The 27,325-nt window shown below is 35.6% G+C and overlaps 1 protein-coding gene across 1 annotated transcript in view; it reads left to right on the top strand.

Annotated features, from left to right (window-relative positions):
- The window catches only part of TMPRSS15 (transmembrane serine protease 15), a gene marked incomplete at its 5' end in the record, with an annotated part of 55,154 nt that overhangs the window by 17,845 nt on the left and 9,984 nt on the right, over positions 1-27,325 (top strand). Inside the window, 12 exons of the mRNA XM_082008414.1 lie at positions 446-554; positions 2,282-2,391; positions 2,978-3,115; positions 4,338-4,487; positions 6,871-6,973; positions 7,456-7,606; positions 8,808-8,949; positions 13,730-13,819; positions 15,101-15,226; positions 15,696-15,827; positions 18,288-18,398; positions 21,076-21,208. Coding sequence (XP_081864540.1) covers positions 446-554; positions 2,282-2,391; positions 2,978-3,115; positions 4,338-4,487; positions 6,871-6,973; positions 7,456-7,606; positions 8,808-8,949; positions 13,730-13,819; positions 15,101-15,226; positions 15,696-15,827; positions 18,288-18,398; positions 21,076-21,208 — 1,495 coding nt within the window. The remainder of the gene's footprint in view (positions 1-445; positions 555-2,281; positions 2,392-2,977; positions 3,116-4,337; positions 4,488-6,870; positions 6,974-7,455; positions 7,607-8,807; positions 8,950-13,729; positions 13,820-15,100; positions 15,227-15,695; positions 15,828-18,287; positions 18,399-21,075; positions 21,209-27,325) is intronic.

The following is a 27,325-nucleotide window of genomic DNA, read 5'->3' as shown; positions in this document are numbered from 1 at the left end:
TTCACATGGTATCAAATTGTTTCTGGTCGTGCAAACACAGTTTCCTGATTTAAAGTAGCTGTAGATAAGAACTGTTAAGGCAAGATCCTGTTTCCTAACAAATATATAAAATAAAAGAAAGAGAGTTGGATTAGTTGAATCCAGCTGTTGGATTTGAGTTATTTGAGTTGCTCTGGACTCCTTTGGATTAGTTGGATTGTCTCTAATTTAAAAGTGAATTATCCGCACTGCTTTTCTTTTCATATAGTACTTTGAGATAAAATAGTTATAGGAATTAGAAATGGGAGTAAGTTGATAGTGTGTTTTACTTTGTCTTTCTATTTTTACTTACAAAGCATTTCCAAGGTAATCCATGTAAACCAATAGCTAAGGTTGCCCTCATTTTGGCTTGGATTCTGATTTTCAAATGGCATTTTGACAAATGTTCTTCATTATATCTTTACAGCTGCAGTTTGTGATGGAAAATTTATGTTGACTGATTCCTCTGGGTTTTTTCACTCTATGAATTATCCAAAACCGTATAATGCAAATATTGTTTGCCAATGGATTATACTGTAAGCCATTTTCCAATAATTTTATACCTAACATTTTTTGATTATGAGGTGATATTGTTTCCTGCACACCAACCTTATGCCATTTGTTTATATTCCAAATACCCCACCATGGGAAATATGCATTTTCTCCTTTGTATTTATGTAACTTTTCTTTAAAAACTTGCATTACATTATATCAATAATTTTCCCACTTATAAATATTCTTAGGTATGATTTTGAGAAATCTTGTGTATTACATGTATGCACAAGAACATATTTGTAAGCTCAAAATGAATAACATAAGTCAAAATAATTGCAAGATATTTGTTTCAAAGTATTACAGTAAATACTAGTCTTTAGGTAGTGGTTTTATATGATGTAACTGTTACTAACAGATGGAATTTTCAAGAATTCCCTTGTCATTTAAGGGTACACAGTTTCATCTGGGAGTTAACAGCACCTTTCCTCCTAAGTCATTTCGGAATATATTTTAAAAGCACAAGTATCATTTGACATAATAGCACCAAATGCTTTTCAAGCCCTAGGCGCAAGAAATGCAATTTGTTTAATCAATGATACATACTTACAGGGAGGGACAGCTATTTGACTTTTAGCACTCTAGGTCCACTTCATAGGCAGGGGATAAAAAAAAGAAAGCCATAGTGTATTATAAATCTCCAAATATGATAAATGTATGATAAAAGATGTAATTTCCTTTTCCTCTTAAAAATAAGAGCAGTATGTTCAATATTTCCCTGAAAGATTAATTTCCTGAAACATTAGCTTTCAACTATTTTTTTTTTTAATTTTTTCAAACCAAGGATTTTTTTTCCTATGGAGAAATATATAACAACAACAGCAACAAAAAAGCAATATTCAAATATTTACTTCGCACTTCTCTGCTTACTAGTACTGATAACCACCAGCAGATTGCTGTTGAAAAGCTATCTTCAATGGGTCTCTCAATTCCAGAAAACAACAAATAGTGATATCAGAAGCTCAGCTGATTGTGATAGTAGAGTTTTAGCATGTGGACTACCATATATGTTCAGTGGAAAGGTAATGGAAGAACTACTTAAATATAGAATATAGGTAATAAATATCAAATATACTGAAAGAACAGAACTGAAGCAAAATAAACCCAACATTTCTACTTTTTAGTTAAAATTACTTTTGCTATTAAGCTTACTGGGTGATGGTTAGGTTTGATAAAGTGTTCCCAAACAGTGGGTTCGAGATCCTCAAATCTTCAGGTAAATCCTGTTTTTGACATGAGACATCATTTTGGACTTTCAGGAGACAGCTTTTGATATCTTACTATTCATGATACCATTCCTCTGACTCCAGGAAGCCTACCCGAGCAGTGAGATGTTATCTATTAGTAATATGTATTAAAAAGTAATTGTAAATAAATGAGATGCGGGGGGGGGGAGACACCAACACAAAAACCTGTTCAGCTGAATATCAGATTCTAGAGTTTAGAAGATTCAGTTCCTAAAATATACTTAACTCCAGTAAGTAAAGGAGTACTTACACTGTTACAAAAGATTTATGCCCTATTCCTTTAGTAATTTTACAAACTAGAAGTTAGACATCTAATAGGTCATCTTGATTATTTTGATTAATGTAATTTCACATTGTTTCTGAACTTAACTTCTTTCAAGCATGCAACGAATTCACTACACTCAAAAAAGATTACTAGAACATGACTTTCAGTTTTGACGTTTATTTTTCTCTTGTTATCTTAGAGTGCCTCAAGGGTTATCTATTAAACTGAACTTCACTTCTTTTGAGACACAACCATATGCAGACAATTTAAATATTTTTGAAGGTATAGGACAAAACAAGATTTTAAGGGGTAAGATTATTTTTCAGCTAATATTACTTTGGCATTAATAAAATCTGAATGGTAAAATAAGTGTTTGGAAGTGAAATAAATCACATGTGTATGTTTAAGTGGAAGAAAGCATCTGTGTAAAGTTACTCTGTTAGACAATTGATTTCAATATACTTATCTACTCTTATGAAGTGACCAGATAAATGCTTCCCTAATATAGTAAGAAATCTCTACATTTTTTTTTAAAGATCTTAGTTGAACACTCTTGGTAACTTGACCAGAGCCGTGGTCTTGTGAGGTCCATGTTTCACTGGAAATATGTTGTCAGGAGATACTGTAGCATCACACAGAGTGACATAAAATGAAAGCATTTAAAGTGAAACTGTTGGGAGAAGTACTCCCTGAAATTCATTGCAAGCATGACATTGCTTTACTCAGACCTTGAAATATTGATGACACTATATCTCTGTCTTTATATTCTATTCTGGAAAACTGGGATTCTGCCCATTAAAGCTTTCTTTAAGATTCAAAAAGCTAATCCACTGCACAGGGAATTGTGCATGGTATTGTTTTCTCTCTGACTACATTATTCTTTATTTGTTCTCAGCTTCTCTGTCAGGGACTAATCCTGAGACAATTTACATTTTTTCTCATGAGGCTACAGCACAATTTATATCCGATTATTCTGAAAATTACAACGGCTTTAATGCAACGTACACTACATTTAGTGCAAATGAACTAAACAGTAAGTGTTCTTTTTTTGTGTTTGTGTGTGTTTGTTATCCTGACAGTTTGGTGAAACTGTGTTTTCAATTTGAAAAAATGGAGATCAGAAGGGAAGCAGTATCTTCTGACCTCAGTCTGCTAACTAGATCCAGTTTGAGAAATTTCATACTGTTTTAAAGATTAAACCATTGATTTCAATAAGGCTGTCCACAGGTTTCCACAGTGGGGTGATCTCTTACAAAGTTAATCTGTTTAAATAAAACTCTGGCTGTATCTCCATCAGATTCCTCTCAGCCAGTTCGTTCACTAATGAACACTGTTGAGTCACTGATACTAATAGTTATTCTGTAATCACCTGACAGTGCCTGCTCTCCAGGTCTTCTGATGTCCTAATTCATTGCCACAAGTTGTAGTCTCAAATGATAAAACTAACATTCAGGAAAATACCTGCTTCAGCAAATAGACATTGGAAAAAGTCCAGATGCAGTAAATCTACAGTGAAAACAAAATGCAACAATATGACTCAGGCACTGGTGTTTAGTAGTTGGAAAAAAAAATAGATGCAGCTTCTTCAGCTGCTGAATTTTGAGCAGGGTGTGAACAGGCTACGTGACTGGGAAGGGATGTGCTGCAGGGAGCATCCAGAGTGCCAGCAAGCTCTTGTCATATGAAAGCCCTTGCTGGGGGCCGGCCTGCGCTTCAAGGCACCATGAAAAGACACTGAGCAAAACATCACAGGAAGTGATGAGGATGTTGCAGCAAATATATGTGAGCAAAGAAGGATCAAAGGAGACGGGCAAGGAAAGGGGCATCCTTGGTGCACGGAGCACAGCGCTCATCTTCTGAGCATTCAGTTCTGGTGGTGAGCCCTTTCAGCTGGAGCCGTTCAGACCTTGGCGAAGAAAAGAAGAAAAGAGCAGGGTTAACACTTAGCGTTAGCTATGCAAGGGGTCCTCTCTCATTCCCCCACCTCATTACTGGTGGAGGATCAAAAAAGAAGGTTGATGAATGAGTGCAAGAACATGTAGGGCCACCTTCAGTGGTAGTGTTTTGTTAACAAGTACAAATGACATACTTACTCGAGTAATTATGTTGCATTGCATGGAAGAGGAAATTGAGTCACCGTGGGCTTCAGTTTTCAAACATATTTAAATACATTTTTCGTCATTCATTCTTATGTAATTCTGAGAAAATACTTAATGTCTCTGTCATTTTTATTTACTAGATGTTCTTATTCACAGACTATGAGAAAGTCAACTGCACTTTTGAAGATGGCTTTTGTTACTGGATACAAGATTTAGATGATGACTCAGACTGGGAGAGAGTTCAGGGCCCTACCTTTCCCTTTATGAGTGGTCCTGATTTTGATCATACGTTTGGCAACACATCAGGTAAGATCAAGTACAAGCTGCTTGCAGATTAAAGGAAAAGCTCGATTTGTATGTACATACATATTAGCATATGTACCACTATACAATGATTTCTTCATGGGGTATTATTTGGATGTAATTTTATTCTGTCATAAAAATGAGTCAGGACTACCAGACAAAATGTTTTACGCTACTGATTGACATCTTGTGGAAATATACCAAAACTAAAAGAAGAAATAATAGAATATATAAAGTGATTTAAGTGTGAAGTATTGAAAAGTTTCAATGCTATTAAAATGCCAAAGTGCTTTATCTGAGAAAGGAATTTCTATTATGCTACAGTGTTATAGGTCAAATAACTGCATGTTTGCCTTAAGGAAAAAAAAAACAAGTATACTTAAATTTTAGGGAAATAACTTCTATTTCATCCCTATCTACTGGTGACATCCTCATGGTTGTCACTCAATAATTTGGATTTAACGTAAAAACTTGACCTGCAGGGTCCATAAGACACCTGTGTCCCCAGTTAGAACGACACACCAAACACACTAATTTTCAACACCTGTATAAAACACACAAACACTCCAGCAACTGCTATAGCAAAACAACTTAATTGGAAGAGAGATCATATCAAATGTGGGTTTTAACTAAGGAAACAATACTGATAGGTATCATATTTTGAATGTATATAATGAATGCTTATCCCAGAATTAGACTCCAAAAGTTTTTTCCTGCTTCAGCTGGAAAACCAAACAATCTCTTTCTCAGCTGCTTTGTCAGTCCAGCTAACACTAATTAACATAATCTGGATTTTGCAACGGTTATATGTATTCTATGCAAGACTTACACAGAACTTATTCAGTGACATATAACTGGAAAAACTGCAAATTATTCTGGAAGTAGTTACTCCCAAGAAAAAAAAATTATTCAGTATGTTATTGGATAGAAATTATTCACCTCTCTCTGAGTAAATGCACATTTTCTGAAAAATCTTCAGAACATTGTTTTATCTTCCCACTTGACTCCTAGAATACAAATCAGATGAAAGAATGTAAAATTTGTTTTTTGTATTTTTTTGAAAATACTTGATAATGACTTCTATCTCTCTTGAAAATGCTAATTTATTGCAGGTGCTCTTTGTTTCACTGTGCTAGATCTAAGCTGACATATGTAATGTTGCTTTATATAACGTTGCTATTGTATTGAATATTCAAATTCCTATGACCTGATTTTGAAGTAAAAACGTGAGCTGCATCCTTAATATCTAGCTATTACATACATTGAGTCAGACAGTGTATTTTTGTTTTGCTGCTCTTGAAAAGCAAAGGACTTAATACATACTCAACAGTTGATTCTGAATGCTCAGAGAATTGATGAAACAAAGACAGAGAACTGTCACTTTGACTATATAAAGACCTTTTCTGAAAAAGAATGTTATGTTCATTTTCTTAAGGCTAGACACCATGTATCTTTTAATGCATGCTTTCTAACTCAGGACAGGAAATGAAAGGTCTGATTCAGATTTCAGACTAATTTTCAGGTACTTTAACTGCCCGCGTGAAAAATCTAGCTAATCTAGAAGTATAAATAATAGAATATATCATATATGTAATTTAAATTAGATAATTATATTTATTTTTATATTCTATGAATATAATATTTGCATATAAGTGTAGTAGATAGATAAATAGATTGAAGAAAATCTAAGATTACAGCCATGATTTCAAGAAAGTAAGAATTTTATTTTAGGACTTTTAACTCTGCCTAATTTTACTTTTCTTGTGACAAATCACAATGCTTCTATAGCCTGGCCTCACATTTTATTTCCATATGGCAGTAAGAAGTCCAAATTCCCAGCTGCAAGGCATTAACTAAATAAATAAAGCTAAAAACCCAATTTCCCCAAATAATTAATATTCTTGTTTATAATGTTTCACTTTGCTATAAAATATTCATGTAGTCATTTTCTCACATGCACACCCCCCCCAACACGCAACTCATATTTCCCATTTTTATGTGGATAAAAACTACAAAAATTTCAGGAAACTCTTCTGAGCAAACAGTGTCAAACAGGAAGACATTTTTATAAATTAATTAAAAATTGCTCAGGTAAATCACTGCCTTCACTAAAAAAAGAGCAGATCCCCCACTGATTTCAAAAGCCCTAGTTTAGCATTTCCTGTCTAGTTCTGAGGAGTGTCCAACAAGCTTAAAAGCTTATTTTAATGTTTTTGACTGATGAATATAACCTGGGATAATGATTCACATTTATTGTTTCAGGAATCTTCCAAGTCATGCAACATTATCTGTGCTTGGTATTATTGATATTATTTTTAACATAATTCTAATTTTAAAAAAAAATCAGTAATCCTGTACTGTCTAAAATGTGCTTATTATCTTGCAGGATTTTATATTTCAACACCCATAGGACTTGGATTTGGAGAAGACAGGGTCCGGATTCTGAGCTTGCCTCTGGTCTCTTCAGATCTATCTTGTCTAAGCTTTTGGTATTCTTACAAAATTCCTAAACATATACCTTGTTTAAGAATAAAACCAAATATCTTTCCTTCATATATAATGTTAATCCAAGTCAGTGTGCCAGCAATATAAACCTGCTTCTGTTTGGATTTCCATGATCAGTCTCAAGTCCAGGCCTGAAACTGACTTCTTTGTAGGTTTGAGTCTTGCAGTTAGCTTTAATGTATTTTCTTTTTCACCATGCATCCAATATTAATTTCTATACAGAAATCATATTAAGAATCCCTGGAATGTTTTTTGTCATGAAGCTTAATTAGGCCTCTGCAGAAAATATAGCAAAGTACCAAGTAAGACTTACAGGTGTAATCTAAACATACGATTAATTTTATTTTCATGTTCACTGCAAATTAGTCCTAATTCCATAAAACCGTTTATAAAATAAAAAGTTTGATACTTTTTCATGATATTTCACTTTGTTCTAATAAGACCAAAATTGCTCTTCCCCCTCTAGGTATTTCATGTATGGTACTAATGTTTACCTTTTAAGAGTTAGTGTAATTAATGAGCATGGATTGGAAAAGCTCATTTTCCAGAAAGAAGGAAACTATGGAAACAACTGGAATTATGGACAAGTAACTTTAAATGAAACATCTGATTTTAAGGTTTGTTAAACTGCTTTTTGAAATTTATTTTGGCTAAATTGATATCAGAGTTTTCTGCCAAATGCACCCAATGATCCACAGCTCCAAAGATAGTATCTGGTACTATTTACTAATGCATGCCGTCAAATAAATGTTAGCATGCAGGAGACTGGAGTCCCCATTTGAATTGTCATCCACCCCTTCCCTGCTCTGGAATTTAAAGTATTATTATTGTAGAAAACAGAAAACTTTAACATTGTCATGGGACAATCAATGTTCTCACAAAAGACAGCTTTCCACAAAACAACGGTGTTCAAAGCCTATCAAAATCTGATGTGGAGTTTAAATCTCGACAGTGAGTCTGATATGAAGTACTTAGCCATGAGAAAATAGAAATTAAATAGCTTTAGATTCTGAAGAAGTATTTTCATTAATTAATTACCAAATAATTCATTGAAAGTGTGTTCCAGATGGAAATGTATTTGGCACCACATGGTTAACAAGTGACCTGACTTACCTGTAAACAAAAGGCGAAGACTTATGCTAGACAATTCTTTCCACAGCTCTCTATTGAAAGCAATTTCTTTTTATAGCTATTTGGGATTGCTTGTCCTGCTATAGTAGTTTTGATTGATGCAAAAGCACTGCCAGAAAAATGCATTTACCATCTGAGGAAGTAAATGCATCTGTAACCTGGCTGCATCAGATTTCCAGCAAATGTGTGTTTTATGATCTTAGGAAGAGTGCTATACCTAGCTGTATTTCACCAGCACAAATTCCTTGGTAGCGGGATTGCTTTAAGTATGTGGATATTAAAGCACAATAACAAGCAAATTACATTAATTTCAATTTTTCATGGAGATATTCCATTAGGTCAGGAGAAGTTTGAACTGATGAGATGAATAATATAGAATTTGTGTTCCAAAAATTACGTGTATATACATATAAAAAGTAAAGCTATTAAATAGTTTGAAATCACGTTCATCATTTATATGAAGAAGTTCCTGTGTTCCTTAGAATGATCCACTCAGTTTGCATAGTGCTGTTTTGTTTTGCGAGGAATCCTGTCTCATCCCTGATGCCATCCCTGATGAGTGTAGCACCAGTGCAGATTACAGTGGAAATAAGAGCAGTCAAGAAAGAAGACAGAATGTTTCAGCATGGGAAGCTGAAAAATGTTTCTTAAAATTATAAAATTCTAATCTGTTTTCATGAACTTCAGGTTATTTTTGACGCCTTTAAAAAGCGTGGTCCCAGTGATATTGCCTTGGATGACATTGGTCTGACAAAGGGAAAGTGTAATGAAAGTATTTATGTGGACCCAACTGTGATTCCAGATGTTACCACTGTCCCTTCGGTTCCCAGTAAGTAAACACTAAATTACAGTTGATTGCCATTTTCTATTACTGTATTAGTGTATGAGTGATTCAGAATTTTCAACCTTCATTTTAATAGAAATCTCTCTTCAGCATTACAAAATTATCTTCAGGATAACACACTAGGGAACAAGTTCCCTGCCCATGGCTCCACTGATAACAACAGAACTGGTACATTCACAGCTTAACCTATTAAGTACAGTATTTTCCAAAACTTGAAGAGTGGAGGATAATTAAAGAATTCAGAATTTGTCTCTAAAAGCTTTAATTAGTTTAGCTTCCAGGAAGCCACTGAAGAGGGAGTAAAAAGAAAGAGAAGGAAGATTATAACCTCTATATTTGAAATTATAGGCAACGTAGCAGAGGAATAAGAGAATGAGCAAAGTCACATAATGACATCACTAGAGGTCTCAATAGTAAAACGTCAGCAAGCTCTGAGAACACATGCACACTGAAAATTCCCATGTTTAGGGGAAAGAATCTATAATAGCACCAGAATGGTTTAAGAATGGAGCATGATCTATGTGAGTGTCTAATACCTAAAATGGGGGTATTATCTGGAATAAGGCTTACAATGAATGAGTTCTTTCCAATATGCATTTGGACATATTATTATTCCTACTTTATCTGATTACATTAAAAAGGAAAAAGAAAGCAATATTTGCTTTGAAAAAAATTAAACAGGGAAACAGAAAAGACGGAAGGACAGTCAGCAGTTGTTCTGGTTTTGGGGGAAATGAATAGACAAAAAATCCTAAAGGACTGTTTCCACTCCCTGATTTAATGAGAGGTTTCAATATTTGCATAAATTATGGAGTGTGTCAAAACCTAAGCCTGATTTCTTCAATTTTGCCTTTGCTAACTCTGCTCCTTGTGGTAAGGAAGGAGTGCCTAAGTGTTTGCTCTACTAATAATGGATGGGGCTTTTTTCCTGCTTGACGGGGCCTCATTTCATCTTACTATTTTCTTGGCACCTCTTCTGAATCACAGATTCAGCAGGAAAATGGAGGAGGGTTGGTTTTGTTTGCACATTTTTGCCATCTTCTCGAAGTCAAGTAGAAGTTAATGAAACATGAAACATCTCTACCTACAGCATATATGCACTTCTTCAGACAGGTTGTACAGCTTGATCCAGACCCATTGTAGTCTTTTAGAGGAAAGCACAGAGATTGAAGCTTCCTCAAAACATTCCAGTTTCACAGAGATAGTTAGAAGAATCTCACTGAGAAAAATACTAAAAAATGCCTGTAGTCATCACTATAAAACTGGAAAATGTATATAAAACAATGAAGAAAGATTGCATATGATGTTAACCTCGTCCATGCACTTTCAAAGCAAAAACCTATACAAATATGAATAGAGCTTATGGAAAAAAATCATTAAAATATCTGATAGGGCTTTGTAATTTACTGTGAGAGGCATGACATTTTGGGGAAAAAAGAGATTTCTACAGAAGACCTATTCACAGACAGCTTCAAATCATTAAAACAAACAGTGAGTATGTTCCAGGACCGCCTCCTATTAGATTTACTGTCACTTACAAAGCACAGCTAGTTGCTCTCTTGACAGCATACAGTAAATAAATGTGATCTAAAATTAAAATAACAGAAAAAGACTGCTTGCATTGTGTTCATATTGAAGCACTGTGTACTAATATTGTCATTCTATCAATTCTATCACCTCTAAATCTACTGCATCATGACAGGTAAGAAAATAAAACCTTGTAAATATAAAAACAAAATTCACTTTTAGAGGTCCATCCTGAGACACAGGGACATAAAGTGTAACAAGATGTTTCTGTCTGCAAAATTAAATTTTAATGATATTAGTAATTTCAGCTATAATTTACCAAAGTGAGTTCTGGAATATGATTGCAGTTTTCATTAAACTAATGCTGTGGAGAAGTGCTGATGTCTGCCACCTCCAGCCATCTTTCATGTACTGTGGGTAAACACACCTCACAAATTCACATCAGTCTAATAGTGGTAGAATGACCCCGTGGTAAATAGTAGCTGAGTGCTACTGTGAAAACACCAAAGAAATGTCATTCAAACTATAGATCTCTTCCTAAAATATGGTGATAAAGTTTTAATATTTAAAAACAAGGAAGTGGACATGTGGCATATAACTCCATACGAAAGAGATTGGAAAGGATCCATACTGTCCTTCAATATGATACAAAAGCACAGTCTAAGCTGTCGCTGGGGAAAAACTAACTTCTTTGAATAACTTTGTTGAGGTATGCTATGTATATGCTATCTGTAACCTGCTAAAAAAAGTGAATGTTATCAATCATCTTCAAAGAAGCATGAAATTACTTTGATGGATGTGGGGCAAGCTTACTTCACTGCAAGTGTCATGTCTATAAATGAGAGATGAAAGAATGTGAGCTGAGCCAATTTCTTTCGCTAGACTTAGAGCTTTGGTAAGAGGCACTGCCATCATTCACAGTACAACAAAAGCTCATTGAAAAGTAAAAAAAAAAAATTTGGTGGTGGGATAGGGAAGCTGCATTTGCTTTTATCTTTTGCACAAAATTGTCAGCTTACACTTTCATCTAAAACAAAGATTGCTTTTATCTCCGTATTCATTTATAACCTCTCTCTTAACACAAACAACAGTGTGGAAATTACATTGTAGATTCCACACGTAAGATGTGTATGTCAATATAAATTAAAGTTTTGGCCAAAGCACAGAGGAATTTTTTTATTAATAGGTCATACATTGTTTTCTACAATGTTGATGGAAATCGTCTATTATACTCAATGAAAGGACCAAGATTACTGGTGCTGATTGTTATTTGTTTCTCTAACGAGTGACAGCTATACCAATAACTCCCTATATATTTTTGTTTAAAGATCACTAGAAATTTTTAAAACATTTTTCCAGACATGAGTAAAATCAATTACTTCTATTGTTTTTCTATGCAAGAGAAAGAAGATCATTACTAATGTGCCTTACATGTAGTCAACACCAGATAAGATTTCATCATATTGCCCCTGTTCTGCTACTAAGAAAGTTGGTTTTGCTCTGCTCCTATCATCAGATGATACTGGCTAAGAATCATATATTCTTCATGCAGCTCTACAATAGTTGGGTGTCTGTTTGTACGTGCAGCAATGTTCCATAAAAAAACCAATGTAGTCTTTATTTGTTGTTAATGGTGTTTACAGAAAGTAGTCCTCATTGTGAACCATGCAGCTGAAACATAATATACTTATTAGTCTGTGTGACTTATTATGTGTGACTGTTAACAGTTCCTTTTCCTTTCAGAGTTCGGCTTTTCTTGCCAGGAGTGATTTGGTGAAATAGGAAGTTCTGTAAGATGGCTATTGTGAGAAAGTTCAAATCTTTCTCGTATTTAGTGGAGCTTCCTCCCAGTGAGATTCAATGGGCAAACTCAGTAGGACTTGTAGATCATGCAGTCCCCAACCAAGTGGCTCAGAGTATGCAATACTAACAGGCATAATGAAATGCAAAATTTGAGCCATAAGGAGGGAGTGGGGGTGGGACTGTTACAGATTATCCAAAGTCTGAAAGTTAAAAAATTCAATTTTAATTCAAAGAATAAAACAACAACAAAACAAAATAAAAAAAGTAGATTTCTTTTGCCTTAACTTCTATTTCCTCAAGGAGGTGGAGGAGCACTGTTTATTTTTGAATGAAGTAATTGCAAACAATGTAAGTGGGAAAACACCAAAGTTCATTCTGATGGTACAGCTGAAATGAAAATAAATAATATTCTCAATACGAAGTAAAGTATTCAAATATGAAGCTGATATATTTCAGATGTAAACCACCATCTAAACTATATATTGAAAGAGAATATTGAATATATAAAGTACAGTTAGCTATGTCTGTGTGTATGTGTGTATATACATATCTACAATATTTGCTTTTAAATAAATTTTATTCATTTTTACATATAAGTGCATATACATGTTTATGATAAAGACCTTTCTTATTGGAGCAGTTGTTTCAAGAAAAAAGCAAATGTCTACTTTTACCATTTACATTATAAGGTTTAATTGTAAAAGTTTTTAGGGCTGTGATGAAATCAAAATAACAGTATAAGGATTTTTTTGCTATAAAGTTTATTCGCTGGATGACAAAATGGGTTTTATACTTGAGTATCTCTGCTAATGCTGCAAGAAGATCAATCAGGTAATAAGCAAAGTATAAGTGCATAAATAGGTTATATTTGGGGGCAGGGGCTTTCCTCTCTTTCTTTGATATTTTCTAGTTTTTATATTAATGTACTAGTAAATTATACACTTGACAATATCACATTCCTTTCTATGTATTTTCTGTCATGTGTTCAGCTTGCAGACCGATAATCACCAAATGAAGGACAGACTGTGTCCTTCCCCTGACTACATGGGGAAGACTTTTCATAGCACCAGCATCAATACAGTTGTGTACCTGGGCACTTCGCACTTTGCAAAAAACAGCAATATATGAACTATAGCTGTGGATAACACCATGGCATTGATTGTATGTGTCAGCAGGTCTGACTTAGACACTGTAACTAATAAGGGCAGTGAATTTCTTACCTTGTTTCTTCAATGCTCTGTGCCCTTACTGGAGTGTTGGCTTCTCACAACTCATTGTTCTTGTTTTAATGGTACTGTCACTGAATGCTTACAGTGATTAAGTTAGTTTGAATATACTCTTCATAAAATTACTTTTTCCAAATCATCTTTGTTACAACAGATTGCAAAAGTATGAACATAGGTTAATTATGTTTTTGAAACATTTTCTTTTTCAGCTGACTGTGGAGGGGCAGTTGAACTCTGGGAGCCAAACAGTACATTCAGCTCTGAAAACTTTCCAAACAACTACCCTAATCAAGCTTTTTGTAAGTCCTTCTTCTCAGGTCTTCAGGAAAAGTTTAGCCATATAAAAGTGGAGATACTAAATCTGCTTGCCCAAGACAGATGCTGTCAAGCAAAAAAGATCTAAGTTATCCTGTGGGATCTTTTAACTGAAGTCTATATGGCACTTAGCAGAAGCTAAGGAATCATGTGCCAGTTGATTAAAAAGTGGTGAAGACAAGCATAATCTCTTGGAATGGGTTCAGACAGCCCAATTCCATTGTGCCTGTTACGTCAAACATCTTTATGTCAATGCAACGATAGACAAGGTGTTGAAAGTCCCCATTTTACCATTACACCTCAATGTAATTGCCATGTTAATATAATCGTCACTTCTGTTAAACAGTTAACCTTTTCTAGGGCCAAAGAATGTTTGTATGCATTTTGCAAGGGATCCTCATTTTAGTGAAAGTTTCTTAACGTACTAGTGAAAAGACATCGTTATTCTGCTGATGTTATTTGATTTAGATTAAGCTACAGCTGGCAAAAGTGAAAATGTTTCAAGATGGTCCACTATTTGCTGTTGATGGATGAATCAAGGAAGAGAACTGTGTCATTGCGTCTTAATGAAATTTTGATTATTTATTACTTCACCTTTAACTGGAGAATTGTGTTGGGATGCTAATCACAAGACTTGTAATTTTGTATTTCTGACCCACTTGAGACATTTCCAGGTATTAATTTCACAAGTTCCCAAATGAGGTTCCTACTAGTAAGAAAATACTTTTCATTCTATGAACAGATTAAAAAATGGTTGGGTTTTTGTACTTTCTTTACAACATTTCCATAGTATCCACACTTACATAGATTAAATATGATAAAGCATAGGCTAAAGAGAAACAAATACTTCTTCTCTAAAGAGACATTTAACTTGAAAAACAGGCTTCTGTGACTGATTGTAGAAATTATCTTATTGTCAAATAAGACTTAAGTGACAAGACAATTTGTCACATTTTCACAGTTACAAAAGAATTACCTTTGCTGCTTTAGGGAAACTCACAGTTGTCACAAATGGTAAAAAATGCATGTGTGTATATCTTAGGAGCCTAAATCCAGTTTTCAAAAGTGTTTTAGAGAATGAGAGTCAATTGAATTTTGGATCTTGACAGAATAAGTTGCTTTTAAAGATAATATTTAGAACTCTAAGTCTCTTGGGTGATTCCAGCAGAGATTTCCGCCCTCCCCCCAAATCCTTCAACATGAAAATGAGACAGTAAATGTAACGACTGAAAAGGTGATTCTGTGTGTGTGTTATTATTTTCTAGGTGTGTGGTACTTAAATGCTGAAAAGGGAAAAAACATTCAACTTCACTTTCAGGTTTTTGATCTGGAAAATACTCATGATGTAGTTGAAGTCAGAGATGGCAGAGGACCAAATTCATTACTTTTGGGCAAGTAACAGCATTGGGTAATAAAATGAATGTAATCAGACAGCTAGAGCAAACTGATGGATATAATATAAAGGAAATGAATTCCCTCTAATTTCATTCTATATTTTTTCACATTTTTGAGTCTCAGAAATTAGGAGGAAAACTTGAGAAAGCATAGTGTGTGTGACATCACAATTCCCAAATGTTTGCACACACAGCTTTCTATGCAATCCAAATGAAATTAACTTCTCAGTAAATAAAACTGCTCATGTTTGTGGACAAACAAGCATAATCTCTTAGTTGCACCTTATTTTTCTATACTGATGTGTCAAATTTGGGGTTGAGCTTTGATCGTTGCAGTCTGATAGCATTTAGGTTTTAGGGAATAACTGTGTTTATGTGGTAGCAGTGTTTGCTTTTGAACCCAAAACATTCTCAAATACGTAAGAACAAAATAGCTTAAACGTATTCATGTTCTCCTGGAGAATAGCTGTCTATACAGGACAAGACCCATTGCCAGATGTCTTCTCTACAACAAACCAGATGACAGTAATCCTCCTTACGGACAAGTCTGCAACAAAGAAGGGATTTCTTGCAAACTTTACTACTGGCTACCATCTAGGTAAGGATATGAACCCTTGTATTTAAGACATTATTCCACTGGTCAAATACATTGAGAAAAAGTGGAGAATGGAAGGTGACTCTAAGCCCTTGATCAACAGAAATATGAAAAAGTTAAAGAGAAAAAGCCTAGCAGTTACCCATCTGTACTTTATATTTTCTAGCATGGAAAGTGACATTTTTCTTGCTTTAGTGTAATTGGACCAATGTCTGTATCATCTGAAACTCTGTGATATTATGTGAAAAATTAACTCAATATTTTGACCAAAAACTATTCAAATGTTAAGATAAAAGGCAAATACGAACTATTCCCTATACCAGCCCCAGAACAGAACATCATTTTGTGATTCGTTTGAGGGTGTCATTAATGTGTGTTTAAATGCATTTGCAAAATATTTATTATCAATCGCATCCACTAGAAAAGAAAAATTTATATGGTAACTCTGATTAATGTTTGCAGTATGGTACTTCTCGCATCTTTAAAAATTTGGTCCTTAGCATGTGAAGGATCTGGAAAGAGTTAATTTTTTAAATATTTGGACAGCAGTGTTTCTGGTCCCAGCCAGTACCCTTCTGAAAGACTCCTGGTTTTGTTGGGGACTGCAATTAGAGTTGTCACTCACATAAGTAATTCAGCAATCAGCTCTCCAAAAACATGTGGAATGGAGCCAAATGCTAAAGCACACGGAACAGCAATATGCTTTCCAGGACAAATACTTACACTAACTCTAGGCCAAATCTTGATGGAATTAATTAGAGGCTTTGTATTACTTCTGTGGAAGTCTGACAGCAGAAAAAAGAGAAAGAAAAAGCAGTATATATTCAGAAATGTGTTATGTACCATTCATCTGCATGAAGAGAAAGTCAACACAAATCTATACTCTTTTTTTCTTACTTTTAAATATCATAAAAGATAAGTGTCTCCCAGCATGCTTAGCTAGCTGCATATTTTTTATAGATTAACAGCAACAATAATATTAATTTTCTTGATCTTTACAAAAATCTTAACCATTGATTTACCTTTTTAAAATCAACTCTGTTTAGGCCCATTGTGCAAGACTGAGAGACAGGTTTACATGGACATATGACCATTTTGCGGCTTTTTGTTCTGCCTTTTCTGTCACATTTGTTCAGTCCAACAACATTATAACTTTTTTTTTAGCTGGCTCAGCATTTGTGCTGAGCCAGCTTTGTCCATATTTTGTTGTAAAATAAAAATTAAGCTTAGCAAGGAAGAGTTCTCAAAATGGCCATTGCCAGTTCTGGTTAAATATATTGAAAAGGTTCCATTTGCAAAAGAATTATGCTTATACATGATGTTTGCAGCCAAAGGACAGAGACTAATGTCATTAGCACCCAAGGATAAAAGGTTTGTAAGTAAATAAATTAATTTTACAAGAAAAGCAGATTTTTCTTTGTATTTTATTTTTCTTTGTATTTTATTTTTCCATGAAATACTGAGTTTTTGAAAAGGAAGCATAATTTGAAAATAAATACTTTTTGATAGCATGCAATATAATAAAAAAACTGTCTAAGTGAAAACTAAGTTCTATGGAAAATCTTGCATAAGTTATGGCCACTGAATGTCTGAAGAACTGGTTCAGTCCCTTTATAAACCATATTATTTTGCTTCCATATTGTACAACAGGCCATACTTACTGATAAATGAATCCTTTTACATGAATATTAAAAATTCACAAACAAAGCAATTATCTTGCCTTCAATAAGACTTCTAGATAATTAAATGTTTCAGTCAGTAAGTCCAGGAAGGTAAAATAAAGAAAACAAACAAATTTTCCATAGAATTTAAGTTTATGACTGTGTATTTCCTGTAAGTATCTAGAACGAGTGCCACTAAAAATACACTTTGGCCATAGAAAGAATTACAACTTTATATTTTACTCTCAAACTGATCTGCTTTTGTTACATAACTGATACCGAAGTAGCTTAATCCTACTTTTGTGAATGCTTTCCTCATTAATTTCTTTTACTTTTGTCTCTTCCACCTTTCCTCCCAGACAGGTTTTGACAGGAGACTCTTGGCTTTCTATGCCTCTTTACTTGTGTGTTTGACTTGACACACTTTAAGGTCTCTAAACTTTTTTGAAAGGGCTGAACATCTGAAATCATTAGCCAGTTTTGACAGGATTTTGATCAGGATTTGACTTTTCTCATCCCTCCAAAGTTTATTACGTGTAACAGAAGAACACTATTAAATGAGCAACGCTAACTATAGCAGAAATTACAAGGTATAATACCATAGATTTTACACTTAATTAGCTTCTATTTGAAAATAATCTTTATTTTCAAAAAGAGATGGATAGGAAAGGAAAGAAAAGGAAATCAAAGGTTCTGCATACTATCCACTCATTTTTTCTTTCAGGTGAACTATATTATCTCCAGTAAACATCAACCTTCCTTTTAATTACGGATTAATTTTCCTTTTCCTGTTTTCCTTCAGGAACTTGTGCAGTTGACGAGCATCAGTGTGGTAGCGGGGAGTGTATACCACTGCGCAACCTTTGCGACAACCTACCTCAGTGTGCAGATGGCTCTGATGAAGCCAAGTGCGGTAAGGTTTCCTTCATACAAAGAGAAGGAATACATGTTTATTCGGTAGGAATTACCTAGGAAAACAGCCACAAAAACTCAGCTAACATAGACTACTGCAGCTGCATGCAGGCCATGCCGATTTACACAGCAGTATTTCATTGGGTTTGTCAAGGCCAAAAAAACAAAGTCACTTTTCTGAGATAGCGTGTGTAAGCTGGTGAAGATCTCTGGAAAAGGTGAGGAAGTTCCTCTGTGGTTAAAACTGTGGCTGCTTATAATGGCCTCAAAATTAAATGAAAACTCATTACCTGCTTTCCTGCTGTATCCATTTTGTGTTCCCACATTCTATCATTTTTTGTTGTCATTAATTTGAGTTTCACAGCAGTATAAATTCTGCACTGTAAGGTGGAGAATAAGAGTCACCTTGATGGAAATTCCCAGGTAGTCTTGTGGGCGCGAAGCCAAACTGCAGCACGTTGCACCCTCCGGCCTGCCTGAGCTCCATCTTGCGGAGGCATTGCCAGAGGGTGAAGGGATGGCAGAGCTGCAAAAGCAGCAGCCATTGCTCATAGTGGGTGTGCACGTTCCTACACCGCGGAGACCAACAGCTGCCATTGCTTAGTCCTCCAGTAAAACGGCTCTTTCCAAAGTGTGGGTGTACAGTACATGTCGTTTCACATAACGTGGACATGGCATTCTCTACACAATAATTTAAATGTAAAACATATTAAAATCATGTTGGGCCTGGCACAGAAATTAAATTGCTGTTTCTGACAAAGTGCTGTTCTGACAACCTATTACGGAGCACTAATGGAAGAGTTAAAAGCAAGCTTTTAAGCTCAGTACAACATCATACTCCTTTGTTTTAAAGAGGACTGCTAGGGATCAGATATGTCCTTGGATGTGTACTGACCGTTCTCATTGATTTCAACGCCTTTTACGGGGGGGGGGGGTGTGTATTCATTTTTGTATATATGGCGCATATAAATATATGTATGTGTATATAAATGCTCGAACACACTCTGCACGTTAGTGCAATTAGCTATGTTGTTGCAAACATATTCTTCCTTTAAAAATGCATAGAAAAAAATTCACTTCAGCTTCTTCTTAAGCAAAGAGGACTTGAATGGTGTTTTCCAGCCATTGTTGAAGAAGATCTGAACAACGTAACCATCATCTACATTAACATGATATAAACTTTCCCAAAGATTTGTTTTGCCATAGATTATCTATTACTTCATAACAAATTACCTCACATTAAAGGACTGGGAGAATTGTTTCCAAAAACCCATTTAAGTCAAACATTGGCTGAATCAATGTAAGCCTTAAAATGAAGTGAATATTCAGTTAGACTTCCTCACACTGAGCCTTTTCAGTATCCAAAAGTCGTGCTCATTTTTCTGAAACCAATTTCAATTTCCCATCAGAAGTGGCAATTTGAACTAGAAAAACTATAATTTTCAAATACTCCAACTTCTGAAATTTCCCAGGACTGCAAAGAAAGGGCACAGATATCTCTTCCTTTGCAGAATTCTAATATATATGACATTTGAGTTGAGCACTTGTTGAGTGCTTAATGACTCTCTTATTCCTTACCAACAATGTATTTGGAGAAGAACATGGATCTCATGAGGAGAAAGGAAAAGGAATTATAGTTGAGGTAGAAGAGAGGAGAGGTGTCAAAGTAATTTGGAGAAATCTTGCAGTGTAAGCCATTCTGAGACTTTTCAATACTGCTCAAAAATTTCTCATGACTGAGGTTTACTGTTAATTAATCATTGTATATAACTTCTTTCGTTCATGCACTCTGGGTGTCAAAGAGGCATTCCTAAAAATCTAATTTTTTTTTTTTTCCATATTGGGTACGCTTTACTTTTTTGTGGAAATATTTTGGTGAAAAAAGGTTTTCTGGACCACTAAGGTTTTAAAAAAAATACTGTGCATTTTGTCAACCAGTAAATTTAAATGCATTGTATGTTTTTCCCTCCTTCATGCTCACAATAATTGTCACCTGCCTGAAATGCTGTTATAGCTCCTGAGAAATATATAGGATTCTGTTGACCTTCTTAAACCTTATGGTCCAACTTAGTTGCTACATCAATAGCATAAGATTTTTCACCAAATACTTTATGAGCTTCTGAATTCTTTATCTCAATATTCTGTTTTGGGAAAAATTTTGATAGAAAGGTTGATTTTCAGGGAGTTTTATTATCTTTGTGTGTATTTTAACTACAGCTGCGATGAAAGCAGTGAAAATTCTCATAGCAATTGGAACTGGAAAATTAAATTTTTCTGTCAGCTCTGGTTTGAACTTTAATTCAGTGTTACTGAACATCTTGTAGCTAAACCTTCACACAGTATCTTGAAATTACATGATGCTGGCTAAGAAAAAATAGTGGTTAGAGTTGATGGAAAATGTACTGCTTATTGTCTATTCATGAGACTTTTGCAAAATACAGTGTATAAAACCCTCCTGTGGCAGAAATATAGAAGGAGATACCAATAACATTTCTTTTCTGTGGGAGCAGAACATCCTGGAGATTCTGTTTTTATTACCGCTGTAATGTATTGTAACTTTTTTTTTTGTTCTTTGCTGGCAATAATAAATCTGTTTATGTTACAATTCTGTTTGCTTGGGGTTGGGGGGGAGGGTGGTTTACCACCTATCAAATGTTTCTGTCCATTTTGGCCTACAGTGAGATTGCTTAATGGCTCTGTAAGCACCGAAGGGCTGGTACAGGCCAGGATTGGGAAGACGTGGCACCTGGCATGTGCAGATGATTGGAATCAACAGATTTCAGACGATGTTTGCCAGCTGCTCGGATTAGGGTGAGTAAAAAATATTGATTGTCCTTGTACCTTGTTTGCAGGTTTGTTGAGTCTGTAAATTGGTGTTTTCCTCATCATTTTACCGGTGTCTTTACCACCCAAAGAAAGGGGAAATGTATTTTTCTGTGGCAAGTGGAAGTGTTTGGCGTGCCAACGAATTTGTAAGTGTTGCAAACCCTGTTTTGATGGCATTTATTACAGGACTGATGACTGAATATGGCAGATTAGGCATGAGGATACATATTGGAGAACATTGGGAGACTGATGTAGAAGTATTAGTCTTTTATCACTTTATGTCATCATTTATGTCTACACTTTTATGAGGATGGCTCAAGAATAAAGTTGGAGCAGTCAGCAGCCGTGACTACTCTGCTATCATACTGATGTTGATTTCAAGTAAATTCAAGATAGTCACTTGGGTATTCTGCTATTGGGCTCCTAATACATTTCATACCTGTCATTCATTAGATCTGAGATGTTGGGAGAGGAAACTGTATTTCTCTTGAGGTATACTTAGAAGGGGGAGGGAGGAGGGAAATATATGACTTAAAAAATACATTTGGCTTCAGACATTCTTCAGCAGAATTTCAAGGGAAGAGGTGGGGAGGGTTGACTGCAGAACTGTTGTATTTTTCAATCTATGGTAAAATTTATGGCCTAAATTATGGCCCTACTTACACTGTATGCAATTTCACTGCCATCTACTGAATAATATATAGCTTTCCTACAGTGATGAGGTTTTTAGGGAACATCACTCAGCCAGGTAATAATCAAATTAAATTCTAAGCTTACAATTCGTTATGTTGGTCTCTGATCAAAGTAGGATGCCTGTAAATGCCCTTCTGATAAATTAATTGTAGAAATCACAGAGTTAGGAGGACTTAGAGAAATGTGAAAGTGTTATTTGAAAATATTTTTAATGATTGGATGACTGTATGCTGGTCTGTTTTTTTACTTTTTTCCGTTTGGGTAGGTACTACATTTATGTAAATATCAGATACCTGCATGCACAAATCCTAATTGTAATTTATGTATGTAGTTATCTCATTTACACATGCATATAAGAACATACAATCTATGAATAAATGTTCTTCTAGTCAAATACCTTGTCCTTGACAGTGGCCAGTAGCCTTCTTTCCTTAATTCTTTCTCCTCCTCCCCCACCTCCTTTCCCTCTATAACTTCTGGACACTAGTCATTTTGTGGTCTATTGGTTTAATTTACATTTTTATATTTGATAGGCTTAAGTGAATTTGTCTTCCATGGTACTTTCTATTAACTTTTAAATATTACTTACGTTTTTGTCTCCATAACATTCTGTGGTAATACATTCTAGTTTGTCTCACTAAACTAGTCAGATATACTTGTTAAAAAAATTCCTATTAAGTTTCCTAGTTACTTCTTTTTAATCCCATTTCTCAGTTTAATACATATTCCCATTGTCAATAAAAAGTATTTTTAAATCTAAATTGCATCACATTCTCGTATTCTGGGTGCTACTGCTCTTACTGATCCTACAGAATAGGATAAAATTCTTATATATAAACATACATAAAACTCCTGTAAGCTTCACACTATTTCACATATCCCCTGTAGCAGCATATTTGTTAATAACTGGTACCATATTTGTTACTAAATGAATGTTTGTAATAAAAGGTCTTGAGTAGGATATAGCTCATGTTCCTAGACTGAATAATTACTTAGAATCATGCTTTATTAGAGAAAGAGACTAAGATTCATCTAGGACAATTTACCTTTCCTATTAATTGTTTATGCATTTGCTAGTCTCATTTACTGTTTAATATATATATTTATTTAATAATATCCTTTCAGAAAAGGACGGAAATTATAGGAGTCCTGTAGCATATCCTGATTATTTATGTAGCTGGGCTAGAAAGTGCAGTGTTCCACACAGATTCTAATAAAACATAGAAGCATAGAATAGTTTGGGCTGGAAGGGACCTTTAAAGGTCGTCTAGTCCACCCCCCCTGCAGTGAGCAGGGACATCTTCAACTAGATCAGGTTGCTCAGAGCCCCGTCCAACCTGACCTTGAATGTTTCCAGGGATGGAGCCTCTACCACCTCTCTGGGCAGCCTGGGCCAGTGTTACACCACCCTCACTGTGAAAAATTTCTTCCTTATGTCTAGTTTAAATCTACCCTCTTTTAGTTTAAAACCATTACCCCTTGTCCTATTGCAACAGGCCCTGCTAAAAAGTCTGTCCCCTTTAAGCAGCTGGACAGCCTGCTTTAGACAGCACCTCCTTGAAAACAGTAATATTCCTTAAAAATGAAAAATAGGTCCTAAGAAGGACATGGCCTAACTCCTAGAAATAAACTCTGTGGAAAATCAAAATTATTGAAATTGTAACCTTCCAAATATGAGTCTGTGGTGGTATTGTCTTGAGGCCGCAAAGGACTCCAAGGTCTCCCTTCTGCTCTTCAGCTTCCCAAAGCAGCATCATGAAATGGGTAATAAAATCATTTGTTTGAATAAAACTGTCCAGAACAATCTGAACAAAGAGCAGGTAAGACTCGTGTCAGGCTCGCATTACTGCTCCTCTATTGCTGACGACTGAGCAACAGAGGATATCCATGAACCATTGATCCTATGACCACATCAACAATCCCATCTTTTCAATCTTTCCTACAGATAGGTTTGGTATCTTGATGGCAAATAGGGTCCAAAAACCAGCTTGTAAAACCACTCTACTTTCAGCAACACCACTAATGTCAGTTCAGAAAGCTGCAGTCTCCTCTTCAAATCAGTTTTTCTTCACGTGTGAAGAAAATTTGCCTCTGTTTTTCAAATATGTGACTGTTGTATTAGTGATATGTGCCAAACGGGAGGCAAATCTGGAGGTATGCCTAGGTATTCATCTGCAAAATATATCTTAGGCAAATAATTTACAAATATTCTTAATATGTCTGGAGTGCAAGGTGTGCAAACTGATGCTCTCAAGAAACCTGAACAAGATCTTTTGCTCAACTTGCACTTTAAACTGTGTGCATTTGACAACACTGTTAAAATCTCAGTATTGTTAGCATCACTTTTCCTTGAACAAACTGTCTTGGTTTCAGCTGGGATAGAGTTAATTTTCTTCACAGAAGCTAATGTGAGGCTGTGTTTGGGATTTGGGATGAAAAAATGTTGATAACGTGCTGATGTTTTCAGTTGTTGCTAAGTAGTCAAGGACAGTCCAGCTTCTCGTGCTGGCCTGCCGGTGGGAAGGCTGGGGGTGCACAGGAAGCTGTGAGGGGACACAGCCTGGACAGCTGACCCAGGCTGGCTAAAGAGATAGTCCCTACCATAAGATGTCATGCTTAGTATATAAAGCTGGGACGAAGAAGAAGGAAGGGGTGGAGGGACGTTCAGAGGGATGGCGTCTGTCTTCCCAAGAACCCATTACATGTGATGGAGCCCTGCTTCCCTGGAGATGGCTGAACCCCTGCCTGCCCATGGGGAGTGGTGAATGGATTCCTTGTTTTGCTTTGATTGTGTGCGCGGCTTTTGCTTTACCTGTTAAACTGTCTTTATCTCAACCCATGAGTTTCCTCACTTTTACTCTTCTGATTCTCTCTCCCGTCCCACTGTGGGGGAGTGAGCGAGCAGCTGTGTGGTGCTTAGTTGCTGGCTGGGGCTAAACCACCACACAAACAAAATCATATATTGAGTTTTTCACTGTTCTACTGGTCTGGTGTGAAACATGCTGAGCCAGCTGTGTCTTTACTGAATTGTACCCAGGAATGGACGTAGACCTTGCAATTTTGCCATACCGAAAAGTCCAACAAGGACAGAGGTTCAGGACTTGCTGTCAACCCTGCAGTCTATTTTCTTCATGAACTCACAACATGCTTGAGAAGGAAATTAGTTCATTGGAATACAATGTCTTGTTTGAGATTTCCAGGTCAATTAGGTTTTCATCCTCCCCACTTATGAATGGTCAGTATTAGCTACATGCCTACCTCCTTGAGACACCTCAGAAAAACCTATATTTGACTGTCAGACCCAGGTTGTCCAGTGTGCTGAGAATATAACATATGGCCTGAAAGGTGTGGAAATTGTCCCACAAAATTTATGCACAAAAAATTTTTATTCTTATGGATAAATTAGGATAATAAACAGGTAGCATGATTACCCTCTTCTAGGGCCCATGAGAGTCATGTGCTGGGTGTAAGAAAGAACCTGGTTCTCAGTGTGTTCAGGCTGTGTTTGCAGCATTGAGGACCAGAATTAGGACAGTTCTAATAATTTGGTGATAGACCTAATTTCATGTAAGTTGTCACCAAGAAATAATGTGCGCTTTGATCTGAAAGCTATATGAGGCATCTCGATTTTTTTTGATTCGTAGGTCCGCAGCTTCACTTAGTGTATGATTTCTTATACTTACAGAAATACTTAACCCTCATCATTTACCAATAAGTTAATTACAAGAGTAGCAAATTAATTTTTGCCGTCACTCATAAAGCTTAGAATTATCCAGTTGTGTGTGCCTCAGTGCACGAAGAAACCAAATGACATTATCAAAGATTTTCTCAAAAAAGGGCTTAGATTTTATTTCAAAAAGCTGGGGAAGCTTAATAAAGCCCCTGTGGTTACAGAAAAGCTTAGAAAAGTTCCAGCTTGTAATCCAGAAAGTTCAGCATTTATTTAAAAAAAAAAAAAAAGCAGCAGAAAAGTGGGAAATAGTTTGCTCAGTCTTTGTTGAAAAAGACCAAGAAAGATGCTGAGGTAAGATGAAAGATCTTCACAGGTCTTATGAGGTTGGTGGAAGCTTTGATGTGGAAGGTTTATAGTGTTTTCCCTACTACAGGGTCTGTTACAGTAATCTATTAAAACACACATGCATTCACTTGAAGTTTCCTGGTGTAATGTGCCATAGAAAATGGAAGCCAGTAATATTCACAAATGTACATACTCTAAGCTTTCCTTGGTAGCATGTTCATTTTTTACATTGCTAAAAGCTCATGCTCACTAACTTTTTAAGAAACAGTTTAGTGTCTCTTACACACATTTGCACTTATCATAGCTCAGTGATTAGACTGGTCTCAGCAAAGTTACTCATTGTAGAATTTGACTTTACCTACCTGGGTTGGCACTTTACTACTCTCCTGGACAGTCTAAAAGGCCAAATCAAGTTTCTGGGGGCATCTCTGAAGCGCATATTAGTATACTAGTGTTTTATATTGAAAAAAGTCTGTACATATATCTAGAGACAGAATTCAGTGGACATTGTCATTTACAGGTTGAGAAATGCTGCAGTAGTGACTTTTTCAGTAGGATGGGTCATACAGCTCTCCTAGTGGCACAGCAGGGCTATTGAACACCACCTTTCTCCTGTGCCTAGTCTTACTCTTCATACACAGCAGAAGCAGGCAGATTCTAGACTTCATACTCCCCAGGAGAATGAGATTTACTGCACTTGAAGAGAAGGTATGGTACTTCCTTGACACATGGTGCTCCCTGTATATTAAACCTGCACAAATGGTCCTCTTGTTGGTCCTGAGATATGTATGGCTAAAGGGTCAGATGGGAGTAGGCTGTCACCCCCCCAAAAAATTATGTAGTCTGACCACAGGGGTTTTTTTCCCCATGCTTCCTCAAGAGAAAGCAATTATGTTTCCTGGGTGTATGTTCCAAGCTGATCATATGCAATATCACAAAGTATATGATGCAGAATGGGCTATAAAGTAAATCTGGATATGGGTTGTAAACATCAAAACAATTTATCTCACCATCACAGAATTCTTGGTGTTCAAAAGGTCATCATTACAAAAAGAAGTGAGTCGAGGAGTACACTCCAGAGGAACTATCCTGTTCAATAGCAAACATGACACCCTCAACTTATTCCACAAACAGTTATTTTGATTTCAACAGATCTGCAAGATGAGACTTAACTTCTAAGGAAGGTAGCATTCATTCTTTTAGATTCCTCATTATATAAAATACAGTTACTTTTCTTCTCTAGGCACAGAACTATAGTATCAGTGTAATTACCTTCCCTCAGAAAAGCAAAACTGTGATATTGCAAGGTTCAGCTATCACTGTTCCATCCTGCATACTAAGTTTTAGCTCCATATATTTAAGAATTGGTACTGAAAACCATTCATTGTGCC

This window comes from Phaethon aethereus (assembly GCF_964289735.1).
Source record: "Phaethon aethereus genome assembly, chromosome: 1".
NCBI classification, from domain to species: Eukaryota; Metazoa; Chordata; class Aves; order Phaethontiformes; family Phaethontidae; genus Phaethon; species Phaethon aethereus.
The sequence above is the reverse complement of the archived record's forward strand: the minus strand, read 5'-3'. Positions and strand labels throughout refer to the sequence as shown.